The sequence below is a fragment of the Cokeromyces recurvatus genome (genome assembly GCF_025118155.1).
Source record: "Cokeromyces recurvatus strain NRRL 2243 chromosome Unknown BX663scaffold_17, whole genome shotgun sequence".
NCBI classification, from domain to species: Eukaryota; Fungi; Mucoromycota; class Mucoromycetes; order Mucorales; family Mucoraceae; genus Cokeromyces; species Cokeromyces recurvatus.
Genome location: NW_026251403.1, coordinates 544,873 through 571,223, shown reverse-complemented (window position 1 = coordinate 571,223; position 26,351 = coordinate 544,873). Strand labels below are relative to the sequence as shown.

General features: G+C 30.2%; 10 protein-coding genes across 10 annotated transcripts; 8 read left to right on the top strand and 2 right to left on the bottom strand.

The window, feature by feature from the left end:
* Positions 1 to 1,385: 1,385 nt before the first annotated feature.
* BX663DRAFT_513956 (TLD-domain-containing protein) lies at positions 1,386 to 3,588 on the top strand. The gene is made up of 2 exons (XM_051528227.1): positions 1,386 to 1,628; positions 1,789 to 3,588. Exons 1-2 carry the CDS (start codon positions 1,407 to 1,409, stop codon positions 3,442 to 3,444), a joined length of 1,878 nt encoding a protein of 625 aa, XP_051381742.1. The 5' UTR covers positions 1,386 to 1,406; the 3' UTR covers positions 3,445 to 3,588.
* A 459-nt stretch (positions 3,589 to 4,047) lies between these two features.
* On the top strand, positions 4,048 to 5,586 carry BX663DRAFT_531788 (glycoside hydrolase; the record flags this gene model as incomplete). The annotated part of the gene is made up of 6 exons (XM_051530407.1): positions 4,048 to 4,124; positions 4,198 to 4,274; positions 4,357 to 4,839; positions 4,911 to 5,000; positions 5,077 to 5,283; positions 5,366 to 5,586. 6 exons carry the CDS (start codon positions 4,048 to 4,050, stop codon positions 5,584 to 5,586), a joined length of 1,155 nt encoding a protein of 384 aa, XP_051381741.1.
* A 940-nt stretch (positions 5,587 to 6,526) lies between these two features.
* Positions 6,527 to 7,117, bottom strand: BX663DRAFT_103691 (uncharacterized protein). The gene is made up of 4 exons (XM_051521469.1): positions 7,049 to 7,117; positions 6,780 to 6,952; positions 6,659 to 6,716; positions 6,527 to 6,605 (listed from the first exon to the last, which is right to left on the bottom strand). The coding sequence occupies exons 2-4, from the start codon at positions 6,885 to 6,887 to the stop codon at positions 6,571 to 6,573; spliced, it is 201 nt and encodes a 66-aa protein (XP_051381740.1). The 5' UTR covers positions 6,888 to 6,952; positions 7,049 to 7,117; the 3' UTR covers positions 6,527 to 6,570.
* Positions 6,534 to 8,993, bottom strand: BX663DRAFT_513946 (uncharacterized protein). The gene is made up of 6 exons (XM_051528226.1): positions 7,751 to 8,993; positions 7,392 to 7,688; positions 7,273 to 7,344; positions 6,780 to 7,195; positions 6,659 to 6,716; positions 6,534 to 6,605 (listed from the first exon to the last, which is right to left on the bottom strand). Exons 1-4 carry the CDS (start codon positions 8,849 to 8,851, stop codon positions 6,962 to 6,964), a joined length of 1,704 nt encoding a protein of 567 aa, XP_051381739.1. The 5' UTR covers positions 8,852 to 8,993; the 3' UTR covers positions 6,534 to 6,605; positions 6,659 to 6,716; positions 6,780 to 6,961.
* A 354-nt stretch (positions 8,994 to 9,347) lies between these two features.
* BX663DRAFT_513942 (RNA dependent RNA polymerase-domain-containing protein) lies at positions 9,348 to 13,447 on the top strand. The gene is made up of 5 exons (XM_051528225.1): positions 9,348 to 9,465; positions 9,547 to 11,117; positions 11,207 to 12,108; positions 12,178 to 12,428; positions 12,483 to 13,447. Exons 1-5 carry the CDS (start codon positions 9,438 to 9,440, stop codon positions 13,421 to 13,423), a joined length of 3,693 nt encoding a protein of 1,230 aa, XP_051381738.1. The 5' UTR covers positions 9,348 to 9,437; the 3' UTR covers positions 13,424 to 13,447.
* Positions 13,448 to 14,260: 813 nt separating this feature from the next.
* On the top strand, positions 14,261 to 14,913 carry BX663DRAFT_103583 (uncharacterized protein). Its single transcript, XM_051521468.1, has 3 exons — positions 14,261 to 14,265; positions 14,379 to 14,563; positions 14,631 to 14,913. The coding sequence occupies exons 2-3, from the start codon at positions 14,480 to 14,482 to the stop codon at positions 14,784 to 14,786; spliced, it is 240 nt and encodes a 79-aa protein (XP_051381737.1). The 5' UTR covers positions 14,261 to 14,265; positions 14,379 to 14,479; the 3' UTR covers positions 14,787 to 14,913.
* A 730-nt stretch (positions 14,914 to 15,643) lies between these two features.
* Positions 15,644 to 17,841, top strand: BX663DRAFT_103558 (POT family-domain-containing protein). The gene is made up of 3 exons (XM_051521467.1): positions 15,644 to 16,116; positions 16,200 to 16,325; positions 16,377 to 17,841. The coding sequence occupies exons 1-3, from the start codon at positions 15,858 to 15,860 to the stop codon at positions 17,687 to 17,689; spliced, it is 1,698 nt and encodes a 565-aa protein (XP_051381736.1). The 5' UTR covers positions 15,644 to 15,857; the 3' UTR covers positions 17,690 to 17,841.
* A 1,895-nt stretch (positions 17,842 to 19,736) lies between these two features.
* Positions 19,737 to 21,839, top strand: BX663DRAFT_456694 (MFS peptide transporter). The gene is made up of 2 exons (XM_051523865.1): positions 19,737 to 20,002; positions 20,100 to 21,839. Exons 1-2 carry the CDS (start codon positions 19,759 to 19,761, stop codon positions 21,614 to 21,616), a joined length of 1,761 nt encoding a protein of 586 aa, XP_051381735.1. The 5' UTR covers positions 19,737 to 19,758; the 3' UTR covers positions 21,617 to 21,839.
* A 491-nt stretch (positions 21,840 to 22,330) lies between these two features.
* Positions 22,331 to 23,083, top strand: BX663DRAFT_544067 (uncharacterized protein; the record flags this gene model as incomplete). Its single annotated transcript, XM_051530874.1, has 2 exons — positions 22,331 to 22,372; positions 22,751 to 23,083. 2 exons carry the CDS (start codon positions 22,331 to 22,333, stop codon positions 23,081 to 23,083), a joined length of 375 nt encoding a protein of 124 aa, XP_051381734.1.
* A 2,581-nt stretch (positions 23,084 to 25,664) lies between these two features.
* Positions 25,665 to 26,346, top strand: BX663DRAFT_513922 (uncharacterized protein). Its single transcript, XM_051528224.1, has 3 exons — positions 25,665 to 25,788; positions 25,860 to 26,025; positions 26,113 to 26,346. Exons 1-3 carry the CDS (start codon positions 25,721 to 25,723, stop codon positions 26,272 to 26,274), a joined length of 396 nt encoding a protein of 131 aa, XP_051381733.1. The 5' UTR covers positions 25,665 to 25,720; the 3' UTR covers positions 26,275 to 26,346.
* The last annotated feature ends 5 nt before the right edge of the window (positions 26,347 to 26,351 follow it).

The window sequence follows — 26,351 nt, the reverse complement described above, 5'->3', positions numbered from 1 at the left end:
TCTTGGAGTGTAAAGACAAAAGTAGTTTTTTTTTTCGATAACACAAAAATATTAGCCTTATTTGCTTATTTATTATAATTACATCGAAGGTTACTCCAGAATGAGATTAGTAATATTTTATTTAGCTTTACTATAAAGTAATATAACTTATCAATTATATTTATAATTGACAAAAGAAGAAAAAAGAAAAAGGTGTAGCAATATTGTAAGCCTTTCTCTATTGATCCTAAAGCATATTTTCACCAAAGTTTTTGGCATATATTCATAAATTAAAAAAAAAAATTGGTGCTACTCAACAAAGAAATACTAATGTCTTAATGGATCCATCATGTATTCAATCAATTTCCCAAACAAAAATAATACTATTCGTATCATGAAAATAAGGATTTATCCTTTTTATGCTAACTACATATACTCTCGCTTGAATAACACTTTTTTTTCTATTTTACTGTTATAATATCTCATAAAGTAAATTCTGTCTTTGTCCAAGTCACTAATAAGCACACAAGAGCACAGATTATTATTTAACTATTTTAAAGATACATTTAACAAAAAAAAAAAAAAAAGGATTCTAGTGAATTAAAAAGTAGAAAAAGATAGTAAAAGGTGGAGAAATAGTCACCAAAAGCAAACAGGTTTTTTCTAGATTTATGTTGCCCAATTAACATGTTACTTACCTGATAGAAAATAAAAGTTAACAAAGCCATAAAGTAAGAAACTAAGTGTATCGGGAAGTATGTTTAGGGTAGAAGTATTTAAAAAAAATATATAATTAAGTACAGAGGAAAGAAGTATGGCGTAATACATACAGATATCTGTATGTGTATGCGTGTGTGCTGGGATACTCTGAAAAAAGACCAAACTCCTGGTAATCTTTCCATATAGACAAAAGATTAACATAAGTCATCTTGAAGTTATAGTTAATAGGGAGTCATCTTTATGAAAAGCAGTTACTACATTGAAGACAATGATGTTTTTTGATTGAGTCTATATGTGGTATGCTGTATTTATATTTGTCTTCAAATAACTTAAAGCTGAGATGAAGTCACTGTAAGCACATAATTCTCTGTTCCAAGTATGATTCCCTTTAAGAAAATTCCCCAGCCTCCTCAATGATATCTTCTGTATTCAATTTCTTTTTCCTATCGTTATCTAAAAGCTTTTTATCCATTGTTTGCTTTTCTAACCGTATCCAAACTGAAATTGATGTAATAAGCTTCAGAAGAACATCCAACTTTGTGGCATAAATTGATATAATTCCTGTACATTAATTGGGTATAAATTTAAAATGGAGAATAAAATCCTTATTGCTGCTATACTAAAAAGCTAAGCTTATTGAAACGCGTAAAATATAAAATAGAAAATAATGCTTTTCTATTCTTTTTGTTCAAGTGAAAATTTAGCTAATGGGTCAATCAAATACAAAACAAGCAGCAACAAAAAACCAAATAGGAATAAATTCATCATCATCAATAAATACAATAGCATCAGTAAATGATAATTCGACTCATTTCAAAGCAAAGAATTATCTTTCAAAAGTTGAATATGTTTCAATGAAACTAATTTTTAATGAATTAAAATCATCGTTCATAGATCATTTTGAATGTATTGAACTCAAACAGTTTTTGGTAAAAAAAAAAGAAAAAAAAAAAGGGAGTGTGTGTGTGTGTGTGTGTGTGTGTGTGTGTGAAAACTAAACATCATTGATAATATGCTGTTCACAATAAAATAAAATAAAAAATAAAAATAAAAAAAAGATAAATTAATAATAAACAGCGAAATTAATAGGAATTTTTAAATTTACCGCCTGAAATCGAACCATCATCTATCCTCTTATTTAAATCTCTTTCATATTTAGGATCGTATCCAGCACATAAAATTTCTGGACCCGTTCCCCTATCTTTTGATTCATTTATAACCGCTTTTGTTGTACTCGCTGGTCGACTAGATAAACCTGATAATCCCATTTCCGAAAATCTATTTTTTCAATCTTTATCAGTTTTACCAGCTCCAGACGAAAATGAAAGTGATGAAGTAACTAGTATAGAACAAGAACAAGAAGAGGAAGGGTCAACTAATGTTGAAGATGAATCAGTGCCTAATCGACATTCACGAGGATTATCATTAGCTGAACTTGGTATTGATTTCGATGATCTTGATTTGGATACAAAGAAGGATACAGAGAAATTAACTAATCAAGGTCCAGAGATTTTATGCCGTGATTTAATTGAAATATTTGTATTGCTTTTATGGCTTGGTGAAGCTGATAAAGATATAAAACATGATTTTAAGAAAATTATTGATATGGCTAAATACATCGTTTACAATATTAAATCTGTAAAGACATTAACGAATAATAACACCTTTGAAGCTAATAGTAGCGTTATGGATGATGAATATCCTTGTATATCATATGAATTATTTTGTCGTTGGAAAAATAGGTTTTCAACTCATCTTTTCAAATCTTTACAATCATTCATTACAAGATCATTTACGTATTATGATGGTGATACCACTAGTACTGTACCAAGATCAGCTAGATTCAAACTACTTCCTGAAGATAAAGTACCTGAACCTATTCAAAGTGACATTCTTATACCTCTTTACACTACTTTATTATCCTGGTTAATACCCGAAAATATACTTGTTACTAAACAATGGTTAAGACTATATTCTGCGGATCAAAATGGCTTTTCAATGAATCGCTTTGAAAGTCATGTATTTAAATATCCTGGACCCACTCTTTTTATTCTCGAGGTAGATGCTGTTTCATCATCCTGCAATGCAATAGTAAGACAGTCATCAGAAGATTGTAGTAAATGGTCAGAGACAGTCAACAATAATAGGGGTGAGAAGAAGCAAATCCGTCAAACTATTATTTTAGGCGCTTATGTTGCGCAACCTTGGAAACATTCCAAACAATTTTGGGGAACTAATGAATGCTTTTTATTTGAATTGTATCCTTCGTTTGATGTATTTCGGCCTGTTATAAAAAATCATACTAAGGATGATAGTAAAAATGACCATTACATTTATTATCATCATGATTTTGGCATTGGGTTTGGAGCAATGAATAAGCAGCCTCCTTTAGCTCGTTCAGTTACTGCCACAACTCAACAAAACGATTTTATTATATTTTTACAAAATTCTCTTCAAGAAGGAATTTATCAAGTTGAAGCATACCCACCTCAACCAAGCTTTGAAAGTATGACAGAATCAAGAAAGAATTCATCCTTTTTCTATAAATTCAACACAGTTAATATTGAAGTATTTGGGTTAGGGAATGAGAAAGATAGAGAAAAACAATTAAAAGAATGGAAGTTTGAAAAACAGGAAGCAGCAAGAAGGTCAGGTGTAAATATTAGGCATTTAGACGGACAATTGGATAAAGAGTTGCTGAAGATGGCTGGTATCATTAATGAGGATATGAGGCAAGATCGTTAAACCAAAAAAAAAAAAAAGTGATGATACTTATTATTTATATATTTGTATGCCCTTTTATTATTATTAATTGTATGTATTTGTATATATACCTTTTCATTTAAATAATAAATCAGCTTTGAATTTAAAGTTTTTTTTTTTCTTTGCCATTATCAAAGCTTTATTAAATTCACAAATTGAAATTGAAACCTTTGAGTTAAAACGCTAATAATAATCAGTAACTTAAATCAATCTCACATCATCTTAAGCCATACTTCCTCATTTGACGTTAAAAAGGATATTGAATCGTAATAATTCTCCTTACGATTATATCAAAAGTATCAAATATTAATTGGATAATTTGAGTTTTACAGGTTTATATTACTATACAGGAAACAGCTTCCTGTTAGTGAAACAAAACATACCTCATATATTTATCAAAAAATGTAGTTGTTAAGGGTTGTTGCGATTACTAATAATAAAAATTATAATAAAATTGTACATTGCATATTTATGTTTACATATAATTTAAAATATTACCAAGGCAGTATTAAATAATAGAATAAAAACAAGGTACATATAGGCCAATTTACTTTTTTTTTCCCCTTTCTTACATTTCATCTTAACATGAGATTATCATTGCTGGCAGTTACACTTATCTCTGCTATCGCTTTATGTGAAGGTTCCACAAAATTAGTAATTGGGTAATGTGTTAGTCTTTATTGTAGGCAAATATTTGTATTTTTATATTAATGCCTTTTCATACGAACTCAATAGTTATCTTCCTAATTGGTTATACACAACTTATCCTATCGAAAATGTTCCATATAAAGAATATACTCATCTTAATTATGGTATGCATATATTTTATCAATCTGTTTTCTTTTTTTTTTTTTTTTTTTTTTTTGTTTTGTTTTGCTTACTTGACAATAATAGCATTCGCCCTTCTGAATAATCAGGATAACCTTCCTTCCTTTTCAGATGATTGGATAGTGGAAACATCTTTACCTAGCATTATTAATATGGCACACTCAAACGAAACTAAAGTCTTATTGTCTATTGGTGGCTGGACAGGATCAAAAAAGTTTAGTTCTATGGTTAAAACTACTAAAAATCGTCAAAATTTTATTAATTGGAATTTGGATTTTATTGAAAAATACAAAACAGACGGTGTTGACTTGGATTGGGAATATCCTGGTAAACAAGCTGCTGGATGCAATGAATTTGCTGATAATGATTCAGATAACTTTTTGCTCTTGTTAAAGGAGATGCGTGAAGCATTAGACAAGAGATTTCCAATGGAACATAAGGAGATTTCTTTAGCTGTTCATGTCCAACCGTTTGTTAAATCAGGTGTTCCAATGACTAATCTTGAGACCTTTGTACCTTATTTTGATCGTGTTAATATAATGACTTATGGTAATATATGCAGTTTTTTTTTCTTTCATAATTTAATCTATTTTTATTAATTTTTTTTGTCAAATATGTAGATATAAATGGTGCTTGGGCTTCCGAAACTGGACCTAATGCCCCCTTTCAATATGAAGAGGGCAAAGGTGCAGCATTTTCTTTTGTAAAAAGTAAATCGGATCATATTCTTATGTGTATGGTTCTTTAGTTTAACGGTTTATATCATTTTTTTTTCCTTCTTTATAGGCATTCAAGACTGGAAAGCAGCTGGTGTACCTGCAAATAAGATCACTGCTGGGCTTCCATTCTACGGCCGTGCTATAAAGGCTAAAAATGATATGACAAGAGAAATTTCTCAATTCCAAGATGCAGAGTTGGGAGCACCTAAAGGTGATTCTGATGATAGTTACTGGAGCGACCCCTATTGTACTACAGAGCCTGAAGGTTATTCTGGTAGGTTGACATTTCACTATGATTGATACCATCTTTAGAATAGACTGTTTATTTGTGTGTGTGTGTGTGTGTTTTGTTATAGGCATATGGAAATGGGTAAATATTCGTGAGGAAGGACTTTTAGAAGATGATATGATTACACCTGGTAAAGGATGGCTACGTAATTGGGATAAAACTTCACAAACTCCTTGGTTATTCAATCCTACAACCAAAGATTTTATTTCATATGATGATCCTCAATCTTTAAAAGTGAAGATTCACCATGTTCTATGCGAGGACTTGGCTGGAGTCATGGTTTGGTAATAACATCATAAGATATATGTATAGTTGCTTGATAAAATAATTAATTTATTTTATATAGGGATATTCATCAGGATAATGGAGAACTCCTAAATGCAGTAAATACTATACATACTACAGTTCCTTTAGGATGCCCTACCGACTTGAAAACTTATCGTGATATTAACAATGAAGGAATAAACGACATAGATGAGGTTGTAACTATTAGTGAAGAAAATGCTTCTTGGACTTCATCATACATATCAGCTGAAACATCAAATAGTTTTTCCAACTCTTTCGAACTAGATGATGACATCTTCTCAGAGAATAATGAATTTGATAATATTAATAATCAAAGAGAAAATGAATTAACATCAGCAATTTCAAAGACATTATATTCATTGGATGAGGATAGTCTTAATGGAAAAAGCTGCTCAAGTTCTGGCCAACAAATGTGTATTAAACCAGGGGAATCTGAAAAATGGCTAACGTGTAACATTGATACTTGGTTAATCCGAGAATGTTCTATAGGACTTGTTTGCAAAGAAATAGATGATGGTATAATTAACGCTGTGAATAACTAATCTACTCTAATATCTAACTTCACTATATATATATATATATACAGTTGTAGGAGGCATCTATTGTGACAGACCTACTGAAGAAACAGATGCTGAATTTAATGCGGCAGTTTTAGATTATAATCCTTATGAAGAGGATAATTCTAGTCTCTCTTTTTACATGGATGAAAATTTTTCTTCTAGTGTAGACGAGGATGAATCCATTTTTGTTGAAAATGATACAGGATATAGCTATCATGACGAGGCTTCTTTAATGATAGGCGATATAAGAAATCATGTCTCGTTAGCAGTCGAAGATCCAATTATGAATGTGCAAATGATCTAAAATAATTTATTATTATATACCATTAAAGAATTATATCAATAAAATAAACAAGTATTATTATTTATTGTAAAGTATATAAAGAAGGAATGCATGCACATTATATTAATCTTGTCGTATAAGAGGCCAGTAGTATGAATCTATTTTGAAAGAGAATTAAGTATTTTATGTATGCAAATTGTCTAATAATTACCCAATGTACCAGGTGCAACCAAATATTTTATAAGCAATGGATTTTCTCTTTTATCAAGCTATAAAAAGAATCAGTTAAACTCAAAAGAAGTTGAATTTCGTTTTTTATTTATATATTTTACCCCAAAATAGGATTCAGTACGAGTTAAATCGTCTTTACTTGTGGGTTGATCAGTTATGATTACTAAATCTACACTATCAAGACATAGTGAAGGCTCTTTTAACTTCATATCAAAAAGTACAACTTGTACTGCATGACTCTTATTATAGCTTTGTGCTTTTTCTTCAATATTTTCTGAATCATTTATTGTAATATATTTGACCTATATTTTAGAAAAGATAAGAAATGATTTTTTTTTCTATTTCTTCTTGTTACAACTAAGTTTACTACCTTTCTTTTTTTCATAATGTCTTCAATACTCTTCGATGTACTATCATCATAATAAGTAATCGCTATTTTTGGTCGTTTATATGTATTAAAAACATGTTCAATATATTCACAAACTGCATTCTTCTTTGCAATACTGGTTTTTTTTAACTTGTATATAATAAATGGTTAGTTAGCTATTTTTTCTTTTTCCTTCTTTTTTGAATGTCATTAAGCAGCTAAGTTACCAAATCCTTTTCTTGAATATATTCTTCTGCAATCTCCTCTCCATTTTCTATACTCGTTAAATAAGGCTGAAACTCTTTTTTAATTTTTTTTCTATTGGTAGAGTAATTTTATCGCGTACAGGTCTTTTATATTCTGATTTCATGTCAGCCAATTTTGGACAGTACCAAATATGTGTATCTAATACAAAATTTAATTCTTCCATGTTTGATCTACCATTTACAAAGACACCAAATACAGAAGTTTTTGGATTACAATAACGCGTAATATAAGTGTCTGCATCTGGATAGAAACTTGGATTAATCACGTTTATTTGATTGTAAAGATCAATGGGTAAAGAATAAATTGCTGTGTCAGAAAGCAATATTGCTCTGGGATGGTCTTGAAGCATTTTAGAAATATTTTTTACTTGATTTTGCTATGAAAAATAATTAATAATTAGTAAATTACACAAAGCTGTATATATAAAATCGTATTTACATCTCTTGACTTCAAATAATGACTAGCATCAATTATCATCACTTTAAATTTCTGTTCATATATTTTAGTCTTATTTTTGGATACTTTCTTATGACTTGCAATATAAAATTTAATAGGTGATGAGCAAGTCATTTTATATATTTCTGCTTCATCACTATCATTATCAATATCATATTCTTCATCTTCTTCATCGCTAGAAAATAGACCATATTCTTCAGTTTGTTTGGAATTAAATGAAGCGCTTCCCTTTATTCTCTTATTAAATATATTCTTTTTTGTTCTATTTTCTTTCTTTCTTTTCTTTAAAGAAATAGATGTTTCCTTAAATAATCCTCCTACTACATTATCCAATATACAAATTTCATCTTCCTCTAAATCGAAAAAATTTTGAACAGTTTCCTTCCAAGTCTCGCATAAAATGGCTGGACACATTAAAAGTACAGGCCATTCATCTTTGTAGACATTTGCCAAAGCTAAGGCCTGTTCTATAAGTCCAATGCCATTTTCATTTCCCAATAAAATTCTACCCTTTTTTTCAATCCCCAGTCGAACTGCTTCTTGTTGAAACGGCTTTAGAAGTTTTCGCATAGGAGATTCAACAAATTCGGTCCATTTCAACTCGACTTCGCTCATAAAATCTGGATTATTAACTAAAATATCATTACGCATCAAAATAGTATCTATCAATGTAGTTGGTATAGGATCAATATCAACTTGGATATTAGGAATATCCGTTGGTAAAGCTGCTATTGTATTGTTATAAACTCGAAGAGAGGCTGGAATTGTCCACATTGATAATTTTTCGTTCCAAGCAATATGTTCAATTTTAGCAATGACAGGATCAATAGTCAAGTTTTTTTGTGCCTTCATGCCAATCAATGTTTTTGAAAGAAGAAGAAATACAATTTTAACAGTCGTTTTGGTAAGTACTGTTTCTTTTGCCTTTTGCTGCATATACGAAAGCGTAACTGGACGTCTTGAGTTACCTCTCACATTCCCAGCTGCTGCATACGCTTCTGTTGGATGACGAATAAATGGTAATGCTGAATCATCCCATTTAAAGAAACGACAGGAACCTGATGCACACTTGTTAAATAACATTAGGTTTTCAAATTTTTAGAATATTTGTTTACAAAGGTATATTTACTGTCCAATACCAACGTCCTCTATTTGGTCCTGATGTCTTTACTTCATGAGATATTGCAGTTATTCCACAGAAACAATTAGACATTGTAAAAAAAAAAAAAAAAAAAAAAATAGGCGTATAAAAAGGGGAAGAGAAAGAAAAAATCTTGTCAATTTTTAATTTCTTATGTCAGCAATCCATTTTTTCTTTTTTTTTTTCAAATAATTTTTAAAGGAGTCTTTGTGCCCTTTTTTTTTTTTTTTTTTTTCTGTTTAGAGAATGAGAAATAGTTCATATCACTAATTTAGGCTGAATTTATAAACACTGAATATTCCCGTTTCCTATTGAAAGTCTTATATTCAAACCTGGTATAAGCCTGCCTGCCAACATGAAATAACAAAAAAGGCTTGGAATGAATAAATGCGAGTCATTTTTGTAAATGCCTTATTAGGAAATATGATCCTTTTTTTTAAATTTTTAAATCCAAAGAAAAAAAAAAAAAAGAAAAGAAAAGAAAAGCAAGTATAACATATACTAATTAATTTCAATTTTACTTTAAACATGCATGATGCACAATTAAAAAATTTAGGTAAATAAAAAAAAAAAAAAGATAATCTACCGAAATGAGTACGAATCATAATTGTTTGATTGTACATTTATCTTTTATTAGTGGAAGAAGATGATCACTGTTATTTCATTACCAATTTGGCATCTTCTGTAAATCGTGCTATGTTATGGAAGATTTTTGGGCAGTTTGGAACTATAAAGCTAATAGAAGTATCTGGTACAGATACAATATCATCAGCTATTATTGTCTATAATTTACAACCATCTGATCAACTATGCACTCAACCTATTTACATAAAAGAGATGCTCGTTTCGGTACAAGAAGTTCCAATTTCTGATTATATTAAGAAGATTAGCTGTCCTGTTCCTGTGAACAAGCTTTCTTTCGGAGGCTTAGATTCGCCTCGTGTGTTTATTGAAGAATGGTTTACAGATGAATATGTTACATTTGATCTTAATGTAGCCGAGAAATACATGGAGATATTTTTCGCTCATATTGATGGCTATTATCGTCTCAGAGTACCTTATGATCATACACTTAAAAATACTGTTGTTTTACAGAGACATAATAATATTTCATCACTTACTATTAGTAGCAAATACCCAGCTTATTTTTGGAAATCCAGAGTTCCAATGCAAAAGATTACAGATACATATGATTTAAAAAATTGGGAAAGAGTGTTAGAGATTCCACGAGATGATCTTTCGCGTGAAATGATACGAAATGAAAAGGCATCCAATATTAATATTGATAAAGAACCTATTTCACCCTCTGGACAATTTCCAGATTATCTTATAAAATTGAATATGTGGACTGTTTATCGTCTTGAGTTTCATATCCCTTATAGATCGTTAAAGAATGTAGGAAATATGGGCCTTAACTTACACAATTTAACACATGAATCATTAGAACGAAAGCTTGCGTTAGCAATGAATAAATCTGTTTCATCCAGAGAAGAAAGCACTGAGCAAATTATTGTTCAGCCTCCTATAAGATCAAGCGATATTAAAGCACATTTAGCAAATATGCCTTTTGAGGTGCAATACATGATGGAACATGCATTTAATCTTAAAATTTTACGAGAATATAATGTTGATTCTGATTTCTTCGAAACAATGCAATTATTGCCTCCTCAAGTAAGTTGTACATTTTTAACTATCTTGTCTGGACCACAAAAGCGTGTTTATAATCCCGACACAGTAATCAAAGAGATCTTCAAGCTTTGTAAAGAACAGATTGGAGTTCAGCAATCTATACCGAAAAACCATACAATGATAAGAAGGGTATTGATTACACCAACATCTATCTATCCTCTACAACCAGTTATCGAACCCATGAACAATTTGCAATATCACTTTCAAGAGTATGCAGATCGGTTCTTATACGTTCAGTTTACTGATGAGCATTTGGAGCCCATTGGTCCTATTGAAGATGAGAATCAAGCGCCACCCAATAATAAAATTTACAGTCGCATTTTTTCTATATTAAGACGTGGATTGAGGATTGCAGGTCGAACTTATGAATTTTTAGGATCATCTATCGATAATTTACGGGAACATGGCTGTTGGTTCTTTTCTCCTACACATAAAATGAACCGTACAAAGATCTTGCATTGGATGGGCGATTTTCAAGAAATAAAGACAGTTTCTACTTTTGTCAATAGTGTGGGACAGGTAAAAAAAAAAAAAAAAAAAAAAAAAAGAAAAAGAGGGAGGAGATATTACATGATATGATCTAATATTTTATGATATTATTTTACTAGGAGTTTACGCCTAGATTATTGACTATAGAAATAAAGCCTAATGAAATAGAAGAGATTGATGATTATTATTACAATGACTGTAATTTTACATTGGACTGTGGTAAAATGTCACCTCAAATAGCTCGAGATCTTGCAAATCAGCTTGATATGGATTATACGCCCAGTGTTGTTCGATTTAACCTCTGCGGATCAAGAGGAATTTTAATGCTATCAAATTTTTTAACAAAACGAAAGATCCAACTTCGTTCAAGCCAAATCAGATTTGAAAGCAGAAACTTACAGTTAGAAATCATTAAGGTTTCCAAACCTAATCCAGTTTATTTAGATAAACGATCTATCACTCTATTATCATCTTTAGGGGTTAAAGACTACATATTTCAAGATATTTTAGAAGATAATTTAACAAGTTGGGGGAAAGATGCGCATAAAAAGACATCAATCTATCTTGAATTACTTGTTAAACATTACAAGAATAATTGTATGGACGATTTCCAACGTATTTTAAATTGTGATTTTCTTGATCAACGTGATCCTTTTATTTTCAATCTTGTTGCAGCTTTCCAAAACAGTTTAGTAAGAGGAATAAAAGAAGATTGTAAATTGTATGTCAAGAATGGTATCAGAGTATTTGCTATTATGGATGAAACAGGATCTTTAAAACCAGGAGAAATATTCCTTCAAGTTACTTATTCAGCTGGTTTATCTTCAGACAAAATTTTAGTGGAAGGCCCCTGCGTTGTTTACAGAGATTCTTCTTGTTTTCCAGAAGATGTGAAAGTAGTTAATGCCATTAAACATCCTCGTTTAAGACATTATACTAATGTGTTAGTGTACTGTTCACATGATATGCGGGATCTTCCAAGCTCTTGTTCCAATGATGATAATGATGAAGACAATTTTACGTAAGTAATTATTATTATTATTCTTATTTTGCCCAAGACAAGACTTATTGTATATACACATATTTATAGTATCATTTGGGACCATCGTTTAATACCAACTAATACAAGTACTGGTATTCGAAGTTATAAAACAACAGTAACGTCTAACAGTTTGGAAAATATCACATTTAAAGAGGCTGCAAAGTTTTTTACCACCTACATTTCTAGAGATATATTACATTCATTAAATGATGCCTATATTGCACTTGCTGATAGACATAAAGAAGGTATCTTTAATGGTGGCTGTGTTTATCTTTCACAACATATGAGTCGTGCGTTAGGTAAATTCAATAAAATAATAATACAGAAAGCATGATCTGATTGTAATTATTTAGATTTTGCAAAAACTGGTGTATATGCAACATTGAATCATGGACTCTCTCGTTATCCATACCCCGACTTTATGAATCGAAATTCACTTCAAACATATTATTCTAACAAGTCATTGGGAAGCCTTTTTAGAACTGCAAATCAACTCAAATACAGCGCCTACATTACTAATCATTGTACTTATGATCCAAGACTTTATGTAGAGGATATGTACAAATATGTAGTTGAAGCAAGAAAAATGAAAGCAAAATATGATCATAGTCTTCGTATTTTGCTTGGACAATATTCTGTTCAAACAGAAATCGAATTCATTTCGGGTCATATCATATCTTGGCCGAAATATCTTAACCCACAACGCCGACCCATCTATTGTGAGCATATTAGAGCTGCTTATGGTCGTCTAAAATATTTTTGGAAACAACAATTTGATTCATTTTTGATTTATAAAAATATAGATGGAAGTCCAAAAGAGGAATCGGAGATCCTTGAACAGATTGAGGCAAGGGTAGCAGCATGGTATTATGTGACTTATCATCCATCTGAACATAAAAGTGATGTTATTTATAATTCGACTCTTCTACGCTATATGAGTTTTCCCTGGGTAGTTGATGATTATTTATGTTACGTTGCAAGCAAAAATTCTGATAGACCCATTCTACCAGAGTATTTGCAGCCTATACCGCCAGAGAAGATTTCCAATTATCATAAGTTGAATATGGGATTAAACATAGATATTATGGTTAGTAGTGAATCAGAAGATGATGAAGATGAGAATTCAGAGAGTGAAGATGCAGATGAAGCTGCATTTATGATAGAAAATGCAACTGAAAATCCACAATTATCAAATAATGGTGAACAAACTGACGATGATGATGATGATGATAATGCTGATGATGAAATGCCCATTTTAGCTGTCAAGATTACAGATTTATTAAAACTACAATGATAATAATAAAAAAGAAAAAAAAAAATAAAAAAAAATAAATAAATATCAATATAAAATTTATTTATTTAAGCAAATAATACATATTAGAGTTCTCTTTTTTTTTTTTTTTTTTTTTTTGTCTAGATATATTTCAACATGAGTGTGGATTCTGATGTACAAGAAACCTATTATCATTCTAATAAGAGTCTGAATGGTTGGATTATACAAGGCATGTATCCAGATGTACCAAGCCTGTCACCACTTATTGGAAAGAGATTCACTAGTGAAACTCAACAGTCAACACCAGTTACAGAGACAACCTCAATACCAACAAAGCGAAAGTCATCACATTTATATCCATTTTCAAGAGAAAATCAACCAGTATTAAATTTACAAACAGAAAAGCGACTGACATCTAAGAATTTAAGTTCTACTTTGACTACAGAAGTTAATCTAGAATCATCTAATTACACCAAGATTAGAAGAACATTGTCACCGACGATGGAAATCAATAACACAGTTATAAATAAACCAGAAAATAGCAATTTATATGATCAACTATCTAATGAACAAAAGCGTATACATGATTGCATAGTTAATGACAAAGAAAACGTATTTTTCACTGGTTCAGCAGGTAAATTTGAATTAATTATCAATCTTCTTATTGATCTAAAAATTTTATTTAGGCACAGGAAAATCGGTTTTATTAAAAGGTATAACAATTTTCTTTGGAAAAAAAAAAATTAACTAGATAATTCAGCAATTATAAGTACTTTAAAAAGTATATATCCTGAAGAAGAGATTGCTATTACTGCATCTACTGGTATTGCAGCTCTTAATATTGGAGGGATTACAATCCATAGGTAAAAAAAAAAAAAAAAAAAAAAAAAAAAAAAAAAAAAAAAAAAAAAAACTACTTGTCATCTTGTACAGAAATAATCTCAAAATTTATAAAGTTTTGCGCATGTAAAACTAGGTGATGAGCATGTTGACACATATATAAAAAATATTAAAAAATCTGAATTGAAAAAGCGTATATGGAAACGAGTTAAAATATTAATAATTGATGAAATATCAATGATTGATGGAGCTCTTTTGGATAAATTAGAGGAAATTGCTAGACGTATTCGTGGATCAAATCAACCTTTTGGTGGCATACAAGTATAATAACAAATATAGTCATATCTAAAGGAAAATTTTTTATATTTATATACATATTTTTTTATAGCTTATATTTTCGGGGGATTTTTTTCAATTGCCTCCTGTTAATCGACATCAAATAACAGTACTTGCTTTTGAAGCAAAGTGTTGGAAAAGGATCATAAATAAAAATATGGTTTTAACGACTTGTTTTAGACAGAAGGATCAAAGTAAGCAAAGCTGATTTATACATACTTTACAAGTGAAAACTAAATACGTACATATAAATATATACACATATATTGTTAGAATTTATACGTATACTTAATGAGTTAAGAATAGGAAAAATATCTCAGGAAACAGAAAGAATATTTCATTCTTTAAGCAGACCTCCTAAAGTTAATATTGATATTATTCCGACGGAATTGTACAGTTCATAGAAAATCGAGAAAACAAGTTAAACTGACTTTAATTCTTATCTCTTTATAGATATCCAATTAGAGCAAAAGTGGATGCGGCAAATAACGGGAGACTAAAATTATTGGACGGAGAATCTTACATGTTCCTATCAACAGATCAAGGAAACAAAACAGTGCTAAATCGTTGTGTTGCACCTGAAGAGTTGATATTAAAAATAGGTGCACAAGTTATGTTGATTAAAAATCTTACATCCACACTTGTTAATGGCTCCATTGGTATTGTTATCGGATTTACAACTGCAAAGGGATCTAAAAGGTATCCTGTTGTTAAGTTTACCAATGGAACAGAAAAAGTGATTTATGAAGAAACTTGGGATTATCATTTACCAGGTAAAGATAGACAATTGTGTATAAAAAAAAAAAAAAAAAAAAAAAAAAAAAAAAATTCTTAGTTTAAATTGATTTAAATAATAGGACTGCCATTAATAAGCAGAAAACAAATACCATTGGTATTGGCTTGGGCTATTTCGATTCATAAAGCACAAGGCCAAACAATAGAGTATGTAAAAGTAGATCTTGAAAAGGCTTTTGAAGAAGGTCAAGTGTATGTGGCTCTTTCTCGAGCTACATGTTTAGATAATTTGCAGATCTTGAATTTTAAAAAAAGTCTGGTTAAAGTAAATGAAAAGGTTATTCAGTTTTACAATAAAATTTCAAATAACGCTTAAAATAATGAGAAACTGGCACAAATAATATTCAAGAGAAGGATATTTAGGGGCTTCTTTACTTGAGAGCCCGAAATATATATCCGTCATAGATATTTATAAATAGGCCTATAATTGTCAACGTTTTAGTTTTTATTTATTTCTCTTTATTTTCCTCTTTTGTTCATATAAATGTCTATTAAAGAAAAAGATCTAAAAGAACAAATTTCTATACAAGAAAATGATAAATTGCAAGAATTCGAAGTAGATGAAAACGGTGAAAGACGTATAGAACCTACAGAAGAAGATTACAAAAATCTCAGAGAAGTTGCTGATAATATCCCTAAGGCAGCTTATCTCGTTATTCTTGTAGAGTTTTGTGAAAGGTTTACCTACTATGGTTTGACAGGGCCATTTCAAAATTATATTCAAAACCCTAACCCGCCTAGTTGTAAATAATAATAATAATATTAAGCATTGTTTTTCCCACGATTATTTATTAAAACTCATACCATTTATATTATGTAATCATAGACCCTGCTGAATTTCCTGGTGCAATGGGTAAAGGTCAACAAACAGCTACTGCCTTAACTACATTTCTTCAATTCTGGTGTTATGTGACTCCTATTATTGGTGCTATCATTGCTGATCAATACTGGGGCAAATATAAAACAATTCTTATCTTTGCCTGTATTTATTTTGTTGGTTTAGTTATTTTAACTTTAACTTCTATTCCTGCTGCAATTGCTTCTGGTGCTACTTTCCCAGGTTTTATTGTTGCGATCATCATTATTGGTTTTGCAACGGGTGGTATTAAATCGAATGTATCTCCACTTGTTGCTGAACAATATAGGAATTTAAAACCATTTATAAAGACAATCAAGCGAAAGTCATCCTCTAAAGATACTTATGATGAAGAAATACGTGTCATCGTATCACCTCAAGCTACCTATCAAAAGCTTTTTAATATGTTCTATTGGGGTATTAATGTTGGTTCTCTAGCTTCAATTACTACTGTTGTCCTTGAAAAGAATTGTGGTTTTTGGCCAGCCTTCCTTTTACCAACACTTGTTTTTATACCAGGCATTTTAGTTGTATGGGCTGGTAAAAAACATTACGTTCGTAATCCTCCTCGTGGTTCCATCTTTATTGAAGCAATTAAAGTCATCAGCTTTTCATTTAAATATGGACTCGAAGGCTGTAAGCCATCAGTTTTATGTACTACGCACCCAGAAGTCGCTGAAAGAATAACTTGGGATGATATCTTTATTGATGAACTTCGTCGTACTTTCAGGGCTTGTATTGTATTTTGTTGGTATCCTATTTACTGGCTTTGTTACTCTCAAATGACAAATAATATGGTCTCTATGACTGCTACTATGCAAACTGGCAATGTTCCTAACGATATTATGCAAAACATTAATCCTTTGACGCTTGTTATTGTTATCCCTATTATGGATCGTGTCATCTATCCTGGACTTCGACGTATTGGTATCAATTTTCGACCTATGGCACGTATTACATGTGGCTTTGTTTTTGCTGCTCTTGCTATGGCTTATGCTGCTGGTATACAATCCTATATTTATAGTAAAGGTCCATATTATGATCATCCTAATGGACATGGTAAAAATGATGTCTCTGCTGCCTTAATTATTCCTGCTTACATCTTGGTTGGTATTTCAGAAATCTTTGCCTCCATTACTGGTCTTGAATATGCTTACAGAAAGGCACCCGAGAAGATGAAATCATTAGTTATGGCCACCTTTTTATTAACGAATTGTTTTGGTTCTATTCTTGGTTTTGCTCTTGTTACAGTTGCTGTAGATCCAAAGCTTAAATGGATGTATGCCGGTATTTCAATTGCCATGGGTATTTGTGCTCCTCTTTTCTATTTCTGTCATGGAAAGAACGATAAGCTTGATGTAATAGAAGATAATATTGGTATTAGAAATAACTCTGATCAAGAAGAAGTTAAAACTGAAATGAGTTCTAACTATGAATTAGAACTTAAATCTACTGTCTAAAAAAGAAAGAAAGAAAGAAAAAAAAGAATGTATATACAAACGTAATATAAATTTATTTTCATGTGTCATTTTATACCAATTATCATTTTTACTTCTACTAGAGAAGATAGATTTTTTTCATACACATTACATAATAAATCATAATATTATAACTAGAAAATATTAGATTAAATAAGTCAAAAAAAAAAAAAAAAAAAGAGTTGATGTACATAATATATTCAAATATATTAAACAATACTCATATATACAAAATGTATTACTGATAATTTAAAGTTAGAAAATAACCAAAAAAAGATATTTGTCGTAAAACAAAATAGCTTCTTTTTTTGAATAAAATCGAAAAAAAAAAAAAAGTTTAATGTGACCCGTAAACACATGCAAATTATTGTACAGTCCGGCTGATAAAAAAAAGAAAAGAGAAAAAATATTAATTGTAGAAATATATCTGTCGTTTTTATTTTTGTTGATTGCTGTTCATAGAAAAAGGATTGCTAAAATGAAAACTAAACTAAACCTTCGGAAAAACACAAATGAACTTCATTAAATGTTACTCTTGCCCTGATAGGATTTTTTTAATACTTGTTGGCTTTATAAACTCTTATATTCTTTTTCCTTTTCATTTGAGATTTACAAAATTTATAAAATACATAAGATTGCTAGTATAGCTACATATAAGCTCCTAATTGTCGAACTTATCGGCTTGTAATCATCTTTGATAAAACAGAATTTTGTATTTCTGTCTATTTGGAGTTGGTTGCCTTTGCAGACAAGCCAACTGGTCTGCAAGAAAATGCTCAACTGTTTCTGGAGAGGCGAGCATGTAGTGCCCTTTTTTTTTTCCATTTTCTAATGATATTAGTATTGGTTTCAATTTCTCAATCTTGCTGAACATAATTTTCTTTTATCAGATTTTGATTGATCTAGTGCATCAAAGGCAATTATTACATTGTAATGACGATAGAGTAAGCGATTTTGAGTTGAATTATGTGATTGTTGAACGTCCTAAAAGTAGAAGGTTTACTGTGACAATCGAGGCAATTGAATCTACCACTTATTCTTTTAACTACACTCATTTATTTTTTAAAAAAAAAGGATAAACATATTATCTTTTTAAACCTGAAATGGCTCATTTTCTACTACTTTTGTTTACAGTCACTTGTAACGTATTTACATGAATATCATAGTTATGGTTATACAATTTTGATGATGTAGGAAATTAGGTTTACCAAAAAAGAAAAATCATGTTTTCATTTTCTCTGAATAAATGAATGTGAGAGAATGAGAGGAAATGTGACAAGCGAGAGAGTGAAAGAGTGAGAGGAAATGCGATTGATGTCTATCACGACAATATCTCTTCCTATAAACGACGATCAACAAAAGTAAAAACGACAGATATTTTTTCAAATTCCGACAATTACTATTCATTTTTTTTTAAGACTGTATTTAGTAATTTTAAACAAATCTTATCACAAGCATGAAAAAAAAGTTTGATTTCAGTTTAAAACACAGCTTCTTTTTTTTTCTTTTTAATTGTTTAAAAAGGAAAAAATAGTTTAGTGGTCTTTTCAATAGAAAAAAAAGATTGTTATAATTATTATAATTGGTTATCAATAAATATTAAAGTATGAAGTTTAATCGAATCAATGATACTTTACTTAATCTCTTGATTTGTGTACCTTTTCGTTATTTAATTACATGTTAAATAAAATAAAAAAAAAATCTTTAAATGATCGTGCAATAAAATTAAGTTTATCTTCTACGTAAATCTACTAGTATAGAGCGTACAACAATATATAAAGTTCCCAGGATTAATATTAGTACGTACACAATTATTATGTGTACGTGTTTATGTGTTTAATAAGATAGAATTTCTAATTTTTTTTTTAAAATAGAAAGAAAAGAAAGTAAAGGTTGGACAATAGAAAACATTTATTTATTCTTTAAAACTCCGTATTTCGATTTTTTTATTGATTTAATGAGCATATATATAGAGTCTACTTTTTTATTATATTTCTTTTTCATTAGTTCACTTTTTATTATTATTATTATTATTATTATTTTAAAATAATATGAGCGAAAAAGAAAAGCAAGATGTTGTAGTCGAAAAATATGAAAATGGGTTTGAAACCTCTGACAATGGAGAATTATATATTGAACCTACTGAAGAGGATTACAAAAACCTTAGAGAAGTAGCAGATCGTATTCCTAAAGCTGCCTATTTGGTTATTCTTATTGAATTCTGTGAAAGATTTACTTACTATGGTTTAACGGGTCCATTTCAAAATTATATTGAAAACCCTGATCCTGGAAGTTGTAAGTTCTTACAAACTCTTTTATCTTTTTTTTTTTTAATTTTTTATTTTTTTCATTATTATTTTATAAACTAATCTTCTTTTTTATATTTATATAGATCCCGCTGATTTACCAGGTGCAATGGGTAAAGGTCAACAAACAGCTACTGCTTTAAATACTTTCTTTCAATTCTGGTGTTATGTGACTCCTATTATTGGTGCTATCATTGCTGATCAATACTGGGGCAAATATAAAACAATTCTTGTCTTTGCCTGTATTTATTTTGTTGGTCTAGTTATTTTAACTTTAACTTCTATTCCTGCTGCAATTGCTTCTGGTGCTACTTTCCCAGGTTTTATTGTTGCAATCATCATTATCGGTCTTGCTGCTGGTGGTATTAAATCGAATGTGTCCCCACTTGTTGCTGAACAATATGGTGCAACTAAACCATACATTAAAACAATTAAATCGAAAGCTTCTTCAAAATATGCTTCTGATGAGGGTGATCTTCCTGCTAATGGTGATATCTCTTCTGCTGGTGTCACTCGTGTCATCGTATCACCTCAAGCTACCTATCAAAAGCTTTTTAACATGTTCTATTGGGGTATTAACGTTGGTTCACTTGCTGCTATTTCTACTGTCGTTATCGAAAAGAATTGTGGTTTCTGGCCTGCCTTCCTTTTGCCTACATTAGTATTCATTCCTTGTATCTTGATTGTGTTAGCTGGTAAAAATATTTATGTCAAGAATCCTCCTCGTGGATCAATTTTCATTGAAGTATTTAAGATTATCAAAATTTCCTTTAAACAAGGTTTAGAAGGTTGTAAACCTTCTAACTTGGCTGTTTCAAATCCAGAACTTGCTGCTAAAGCTACCTGGGATGATGTCTTTATTGATGAACTTCGTCGTACTTTAAAGGCTTGTATTGTATTTTGTTGGTATCCTATTTACTGGCTTTGTTACTCTCAAATGACAAGTAATATGGTTTCTATGACTGCTACTATGCAAACTGGCAATGTTCCTAACGATATTATGCAAAATATTAATCCTTTGACGCTTGTTCTCTTTATTCCCATTATGGATAGCGTTATCTATCCTGGTATTCGTAAAATGGGTTTCCACTTTGGTCCTATTGCTCGTATCACAAGTGGTTTTGTTTTCGCTGCCTTCGCTATGGCTTATGCTGCTGGTGTTCAAACTATTATTTATAACTCTGGTCCTTATTATGATAACCCCAGTGGTAGCAATAAGAATGATGTCTCTGCTGCCTTAATTATTCCTGCTTACATCTTGATCGGTATTTCAGAAATCTTTGCCTCCATTACTGGTCTTGAATATGCTTACAGAAAGGCACCTGAGAAGATGAAATCATTAGTTATGGCTATCTTTTTATTAACAAATTGTTTCGGTTCTATTCTTGGTTTCGCCCTTGTTTCTGTCGCATATAACCCTAAGCTTAAATGGATGTATGCCGGTATTTCAATTGCCATGGGTATTTGTGCTCCTCTTTTCTATTTCTGTCACAGAAAGAATGACGTTACAGATGTCCAAGAAGATGCTATTGCTCGTGAAAAGAATGCTACTGCTGAAATTGATGATATTGATTATGATGCTGACCATAAATCAGCTGTATAAATTAGTTTAACTTTGTATTTTATTTTATTTTATTTTTTTTTAATTGTATAATATGTATACATTTAATTATATTATCCTTCTCCCTCTTTTTTTTTTTTTCACCATCGTTGGCATATCTCCTAAATCATATTTATATATAGAAGATATATACATATTTATATATCTAATTTTATAGTAGCTATTATTTTATTAATCTAATAAACAGTTTTTATATCCCATTTAATCAATGAAAAATAAGCTTCATGTACTTGTATACTGATTTAATTTGTTATAAAAAAAGATATTAAAAACATGCTGTATATATAAATTTAATCTTCGTGTAATAGCAAATCATATCTGTCCCTTTTTTTTTTTTTTTTTTTATGCCTCATGTCATTAAAAGTATTTTCGCCTATAAAAATAGGGCGTAACCAGCTTCAGCATTGTATTGAGTTTTCTCCTTTAGCTTGATTTAGAGCCACTTTAGAATCCGTTCTTACACAACTTTTAGTAGATTATTATTCACAGCGAACTAGCCCTGGAGGTTTACTTGTTTCTGAAGCAACTTTTATTAGTAGACTAGTAGATAGATATCACCATATACCCGGTTATATACTAAAGAACAAATAAAGGAATAAGAAAAAATAACGTCCGTTGTTCATAAAAAGGGCGTCTTTCTATTTTTACAATTGTAGCACCTTGGCCGAGCTGATTCATCTAGCTTAACTCCTAATTATGAACCTATTGTTTCCTCTTCCTAAGAGACTCCAATCCCAGGTAGAAAAAGTCAATGATTGAAGGGAATATGAAACGACTCGTGCACTTGAGAGGCATGAAGTTAAAGAATGAGTGAGGATTTACCGATAGGCTGTTCTCAATGCTATTGAGGCCGAATTTAATGGTGTTGAGATTCATAATGCTAATGGGTACCTTCTAGATTAATTTGTTAGCTCGGTTGTCAATAAAAGAACAGACAAATATAGTGGTAGTATCGAAAATAGAGCAAGATTATCTTTAGAAACTTTAGATGCTATTGTAGATGCTATTGGCACTGATTGTACTGCTATCCGCTTTTCCCCTAATGGCAGACTCCAAGGAATGAAAGACGATACACTACTTGAAACATGAAGTTACTTAACTTGTCAAATTTAAAAGATTCATCCAAGCTTGGCATATCTTCATTTTATTGAAGCACTGTCTGATTTTACTGTAGAAAAAGTAAATACGATAGATACATTAGAAACATATCGAAAAATTCGGAAGGGACCCTTTATTTCAGCAAGTGAGTTTTCAAACGCTATTGGCCACGCTGTTGCGCTAGCAGAAAATACGAATGATTTGATCGCATTTATTGCTAATTTTGATCTCTCCGAAAGAATTAAACTTAAACATAAACAAAACACATACAACATCAAGACATTTTATACACACAATGATGCTGACTATACAGATTATCTCTTTTATACTGGAAGGAATAGTCATTTTTAATATTTATAAGAATTTTTTTTTTTTTTTTTTTTTGGAAAAGTAGTAGATTGCAGACACTAATTATATAACATATTATTTAGCAGAGACTATTTTTATAAAATATATTTTCCAGATTTAATAAGATATAGAAGGAAAACTGAAATATATTTGCATATCTCTATATGTGTAAAATAGTATAGTAACATATTCTTCTTAAAAAGATATAGTCATACATATTGTATCCAATTTTCTACTTTTTTATGTTGACTCATTTTCTTTTCTTTTCGATATATATTATATACAAAGCAATAGAGTAGTATATACCTTACTTGGCTCTTTTTCTCTCATTTTTTTATTATTATTAAAAAAGGGATCATTCTATTTTATCTCATGATGTTGTTTTACCCATATAAATGATAGAATTACGTTTTCTTATAGAGTCATAAGTAATATAGTATAGCCTTTTAGTGAGCAGCATATACTATATAGCTATACCGTTCTTTCTTTTATATATATAATAAGTTTTGTTATTGCAAATAAAAAAAAAGGTGACTTTTAATAACCAACTAACAGCATGTATTCTAATGACTCTGTTGTATAATTGAAGCATTTTGACCGCAAAAAGGTAAAAAACAAAAGACAAATCCGTGAAAAATCCTGTATAGTTTATTGAAGATTATATAATATAAAATTATACCAAAGGAAAATAGTATGGAAAAATAAGGAAGATTTTCTATATATTTTTACAAGGGGAGTAATATTAATAGAAATAGGATCTTGGCAAGCAAAGACTAGTAATGTAATAAAGAATCACGTAAAATTGTTATCTCCGAATTGTTCTACATTTATACATTTATTCGTTGCGCTATTATTATTACTCAAAATAGAATAAAGTGTTATTTTTGGAGTAAGCAATAACTTATCAATATTAATTCATAGTGAGTATTTCAGCTATAGTAACAGTACTAATTACTCGTATATTACTAGCATCATAATTATATGAGATATTATTATATAACAGTATTCATCATCATTGAAGTATATATAATATGTGTGTTTATAAATGGTTATTTAATTGAATATAACAGTCATTTTATCTTATTAAATTCTTCTTATTATCATAATGTACGAACACTTTAACAATGACTAATACTAAAACTGAGTGTAGAATAAATAGTATGCTACGAAGTGTAATATGCTGGCCTTATTTCAATAACCTCTTTATTATATAAAAAAATGATGGTTTATTTCTATTAACTTGGTTGTAAAAAACAACTACAATAATAACAATCTGGTCCAATCAGTTCTACAGTTATTTTATTTATTATATGCTGATGGTATAGTTTTGATATCTGAAACCTCCTTCACCTGGCAAGCTTCACTAAATCTTTGTAAGGATCAGAGCTATAGATTAGAATACAGATAGAATCCACAAAAATGTATTATCGTTGTTCCTAAGCCATTAGCATAATCCTACATACTCTACAACACTCCTATACCCCCCAAAAAAAAACACTTTACTTTTCCTTGAGTACACCTATTCAACTTGATGGTTTCCTAAGCACCTGCTCTTCGGTTCAAAACAATGTTAATAAAGCTTCATCCACTATGAATCAGATGGCTTCTATTGATATCAACCAATCTAGCTTTAATAAATTAGTTTACTCTCTGCTTTATCTACAAATAGTTTGTTAATAGCTCGAATACGATTTGGCAATAAACTGTTCCAACTCAAAAACCATCAAGACCCAAAAAAAAATAATAATATCAAACACTTGTCTCCTCTGCAAATTGAATGGTCATTCGACCTCTTTCATAAAAATAGTACTACTACATCCCACTAAGCTCCCTTGTGTGCATAAAGATATAAATATACTTCAAATTCAATACATCTTCTGCTCTTTATACTTTCCAGTAGATACTTTGTTTCCCGCATCATCTTCAATTCTCTACCAATCATTCACAATGGTACTGCTTGTCCAAAGCTCCTCTTTGGAAAAGATATATTCCTTTGATTGATAATTTTGATCAGCACCTCGTCAAGTCAACTTGATTTTTCCTTCCTTCTAAGCAGTTTGAACGAAATACGATCAGATCGTTTCCACCACCCCCAAATACCTTTCAACTTGTCATAATACCTTAACAATTCATCTTGTACTATATTAACTAGCGATGAGCTGTCGTATCTGTTGACGTTTTCTTGCATGATTACCGCATAGTCGTCTATCATCTTGTTTTTTTGTTTTTTCATCCTAATCCATTATTCAATAAGTCGTCTTATTCTATTCATTGCTCCATATACACTGCCAATTGCAAATACCTTGAACAATTAATGATCCCTTTCCTCTCTCCAACACTGGTTCTTTCTTTGATTGGCTGATTATCCGAACCCATTATCTCCCCTCGAAACAATTCCTCTAACTCTAGCATTTACTCTTCCACCTCTGTCTTAAAAGGGGTTTAAGTCTCTATTAGCTTTTTTTTTTTTTTTTTTTTTTTGAACTACTGATAAGGCAAATTAGTTTTTATAGCTACGTGCCCATTGGTTGTATAAAAAAAAAATTAATAATAAAATATGATTTTAATTAAATATATAGCCATATTTTCTTTTTCTTTTTTGTAATTTTTATTTTAATTCTTTATAAAAATAAATAAATAATGTTAAAGCCAAAAGTTATATCCCAGGTTTTGCGACAATCATTAAATAATGGTGTTAAAGCTGCAATGTAATGAATCATACAAGAAAGAAAAAAAAAAAAGTATCCATTTAACCTAGATCATTCACGTCACTTATTAGGATAATGACTAACGAAGGATCATTAATATCATTTGCAGCAAATAATGACAGAGATGTTGCAATATATTCTGCTACTTCTGCTATCTCAACTAATATATGGAATACCTATAAAAAGAGAAATGTAGAGTTATATAATAATCTTCAATTTCAAATACTGCAGTGTGAAGTAAAATATATACATATAAACATATATAAATTTTGTAATTCGCTTGTCAATTGAAAACTTATATGTACAATGTATATATTTATATAGGAGGGAATCGTGTTTGTTACAGGGATAAGTGCTATGATATTATGTCTAGTTGGAGATGTTAATGTAGATCTAGGGATTATAAAGACAAAAGCGGAAGTTTTAAAAAGACATCTCGAAGAACCCTTACAGCAAGTTGCACCTTATGAAGATTACCAAATATAAGATTTAAACGGAAATTGAAAAAAAAACATAAATAAAAATTACCAATCAACACCGAACAAACATTTTTCTATTATTTT

Excerpts from the sequence above, each read along its gene's own strand:
- BX663DRAFT_513946 (XM_051528226.1), bottom strand. The coding sequence starts at position 8,851 with ATGTTATTTAACAAGTGTGCATCAGGTTCCTGTCGTTTCTTTAAATGG. Across the intron at positions 7,345-7,391 it reads AATCAGAATATAAAAGACCT|TTTCAGCCTTATTTAACGAG; the intron begins GTACGCGATAAA and ends ATTAAAAAAGAG. Across the intron at positions 7,196-7,272 it reads ATATTCAAGAAAAGGATTTG|TTAAAAAAAACCAGTATTGC; the intron begins GTAACTTAGCTG and ends ATTATATACAAG.
- BX663DRAFT_456694 (XM_051523865.1), top strand. The coding sequence starts at position 19,759 with ATGAGCGAAAAAGAAAAGCAAGATGTTGTAGTCGAAAAATATGAAAAT. Across the intron at positions 20,003-20,099 it reads AAACCCTGATCCTGGAAGTT|ATCCCGCTGATTTACCAGGT; the intron begins GTAAGTTCTTAC and ends ATATTTATATAG.
- BX663DRAFT_103583 (XM_051521468.1), top strand. The coding sequence starts at position 14,480 with ATGATTGATGGAGCTCTTTTGGATAAATTAGAGGAAATTGCTAGACGT. Across the intron at positions 14,564-14,630 it reads AACCTTTTGGTGGCATACAA|CTTATATTTTCGGGGGATTT; the intron begins GTATAATAACAA and ends ATTTTTTTATAG.
- BX663DRAFT_103558 (XM_051521467.1), top strand. The coding sequence starts at position 15,858 with ATGTCTATTAAAGAAAAAGATCTAAAAGAACAAATTTCTATACAAGAA. Across the intron at positions 16,117-16,199 it reads AAACCCTAACCCGCCTAGTT|ACCCTGCTGAATTTCCTGGT; the intron begins GTAAATAATAAT and ends ATGTAATCATAG. Across the intron at positions 16,326-16,376 it reads CATTGCTGATCAATACTGGG|TTATTTTAACTTTAACTTCT; the intron begins GCAAATATAAAA and ends TTGTTGGTTTAG.
- BX663DRAFT_513956 (XM_051528227.1), top strand. The coding sequence starts at position 1,407 with ATGGGTCAATCAAATACAAAACAAGCAGCAACAAAAAACCAAATAGGA. Across the intron at positions 1,629-1,788 it reads TTGAACTCAAACAGTTTTTG|GAATTTTTAAATTTACCGCC; the intron begins GTAAAAAAAAAA and ends CGAAATTAATAG.
- BX663DRAFT_513922 (XM_051528224.1), top strand. The coding sequence starts at position 25,721 with ATGTTAAAGCCAAAAGTTATATCCCAGGTTTTGCGACAATCATTAAAT. Across the intron at positions 25,789-25,859 it reads AATGGTGTTAAAGCTGCAAT|GATAATGACTAACGAAGGAT; the intron begins GTAATGAATCAT and ends GTCACTTATTAG. Across the intron at positions 26,026-26,112 it reads TTCAAATACTGCAGTGTGAA|GAGGGAATCGTGTTTGTTAC; the intron begins GTAAAATATATA and ends ATATTTATATAG.
- BX663DRAFT_103691 (XM_051521469.1), bottom strand. The coding sequence starts at position 6,887 with ATGAAGTTAAAAGAGCCTTCACTATGTCTTGATAGTGTAGATTTAGTA. Across the intron at positions 6,717-6,779 it reads GTACTGAATCCTATTTTGGG|CTTGATAAAAGAGAAAATCC; the intron begins GTAAAATATATA and ends TTCTTTTTATAG. Across the intron at positions 6,606-6,658 it reads GGTTGCACCTGGTACATTGG|ATTCATACTACTGGCCTCTT; the intron begins GTAATTATTAGA and ends CTTTCAAAATAG.
- BX663DRAFT_513942 (XM_051528225.1), top strand. The coding sequence starts at position 9,438 with ATGCATGATGCACAATTAAAAAATTTAG. Across the intron at positions 12,109-12,177 it reads AATGATGAAGACAATTTTAC|TATCATTTGGGACCATCGTT; the intron begins GTAAGTAATTAT and ends ACATATTTATAG. Across the intron at positions 12,429-12,482 it reads ACATATGAGTCGTGCGTTAG|ATTTTGCAAAAACTGGTGTA; the intron begins GTAAATTCAATA and ends GTAATTATTTAG.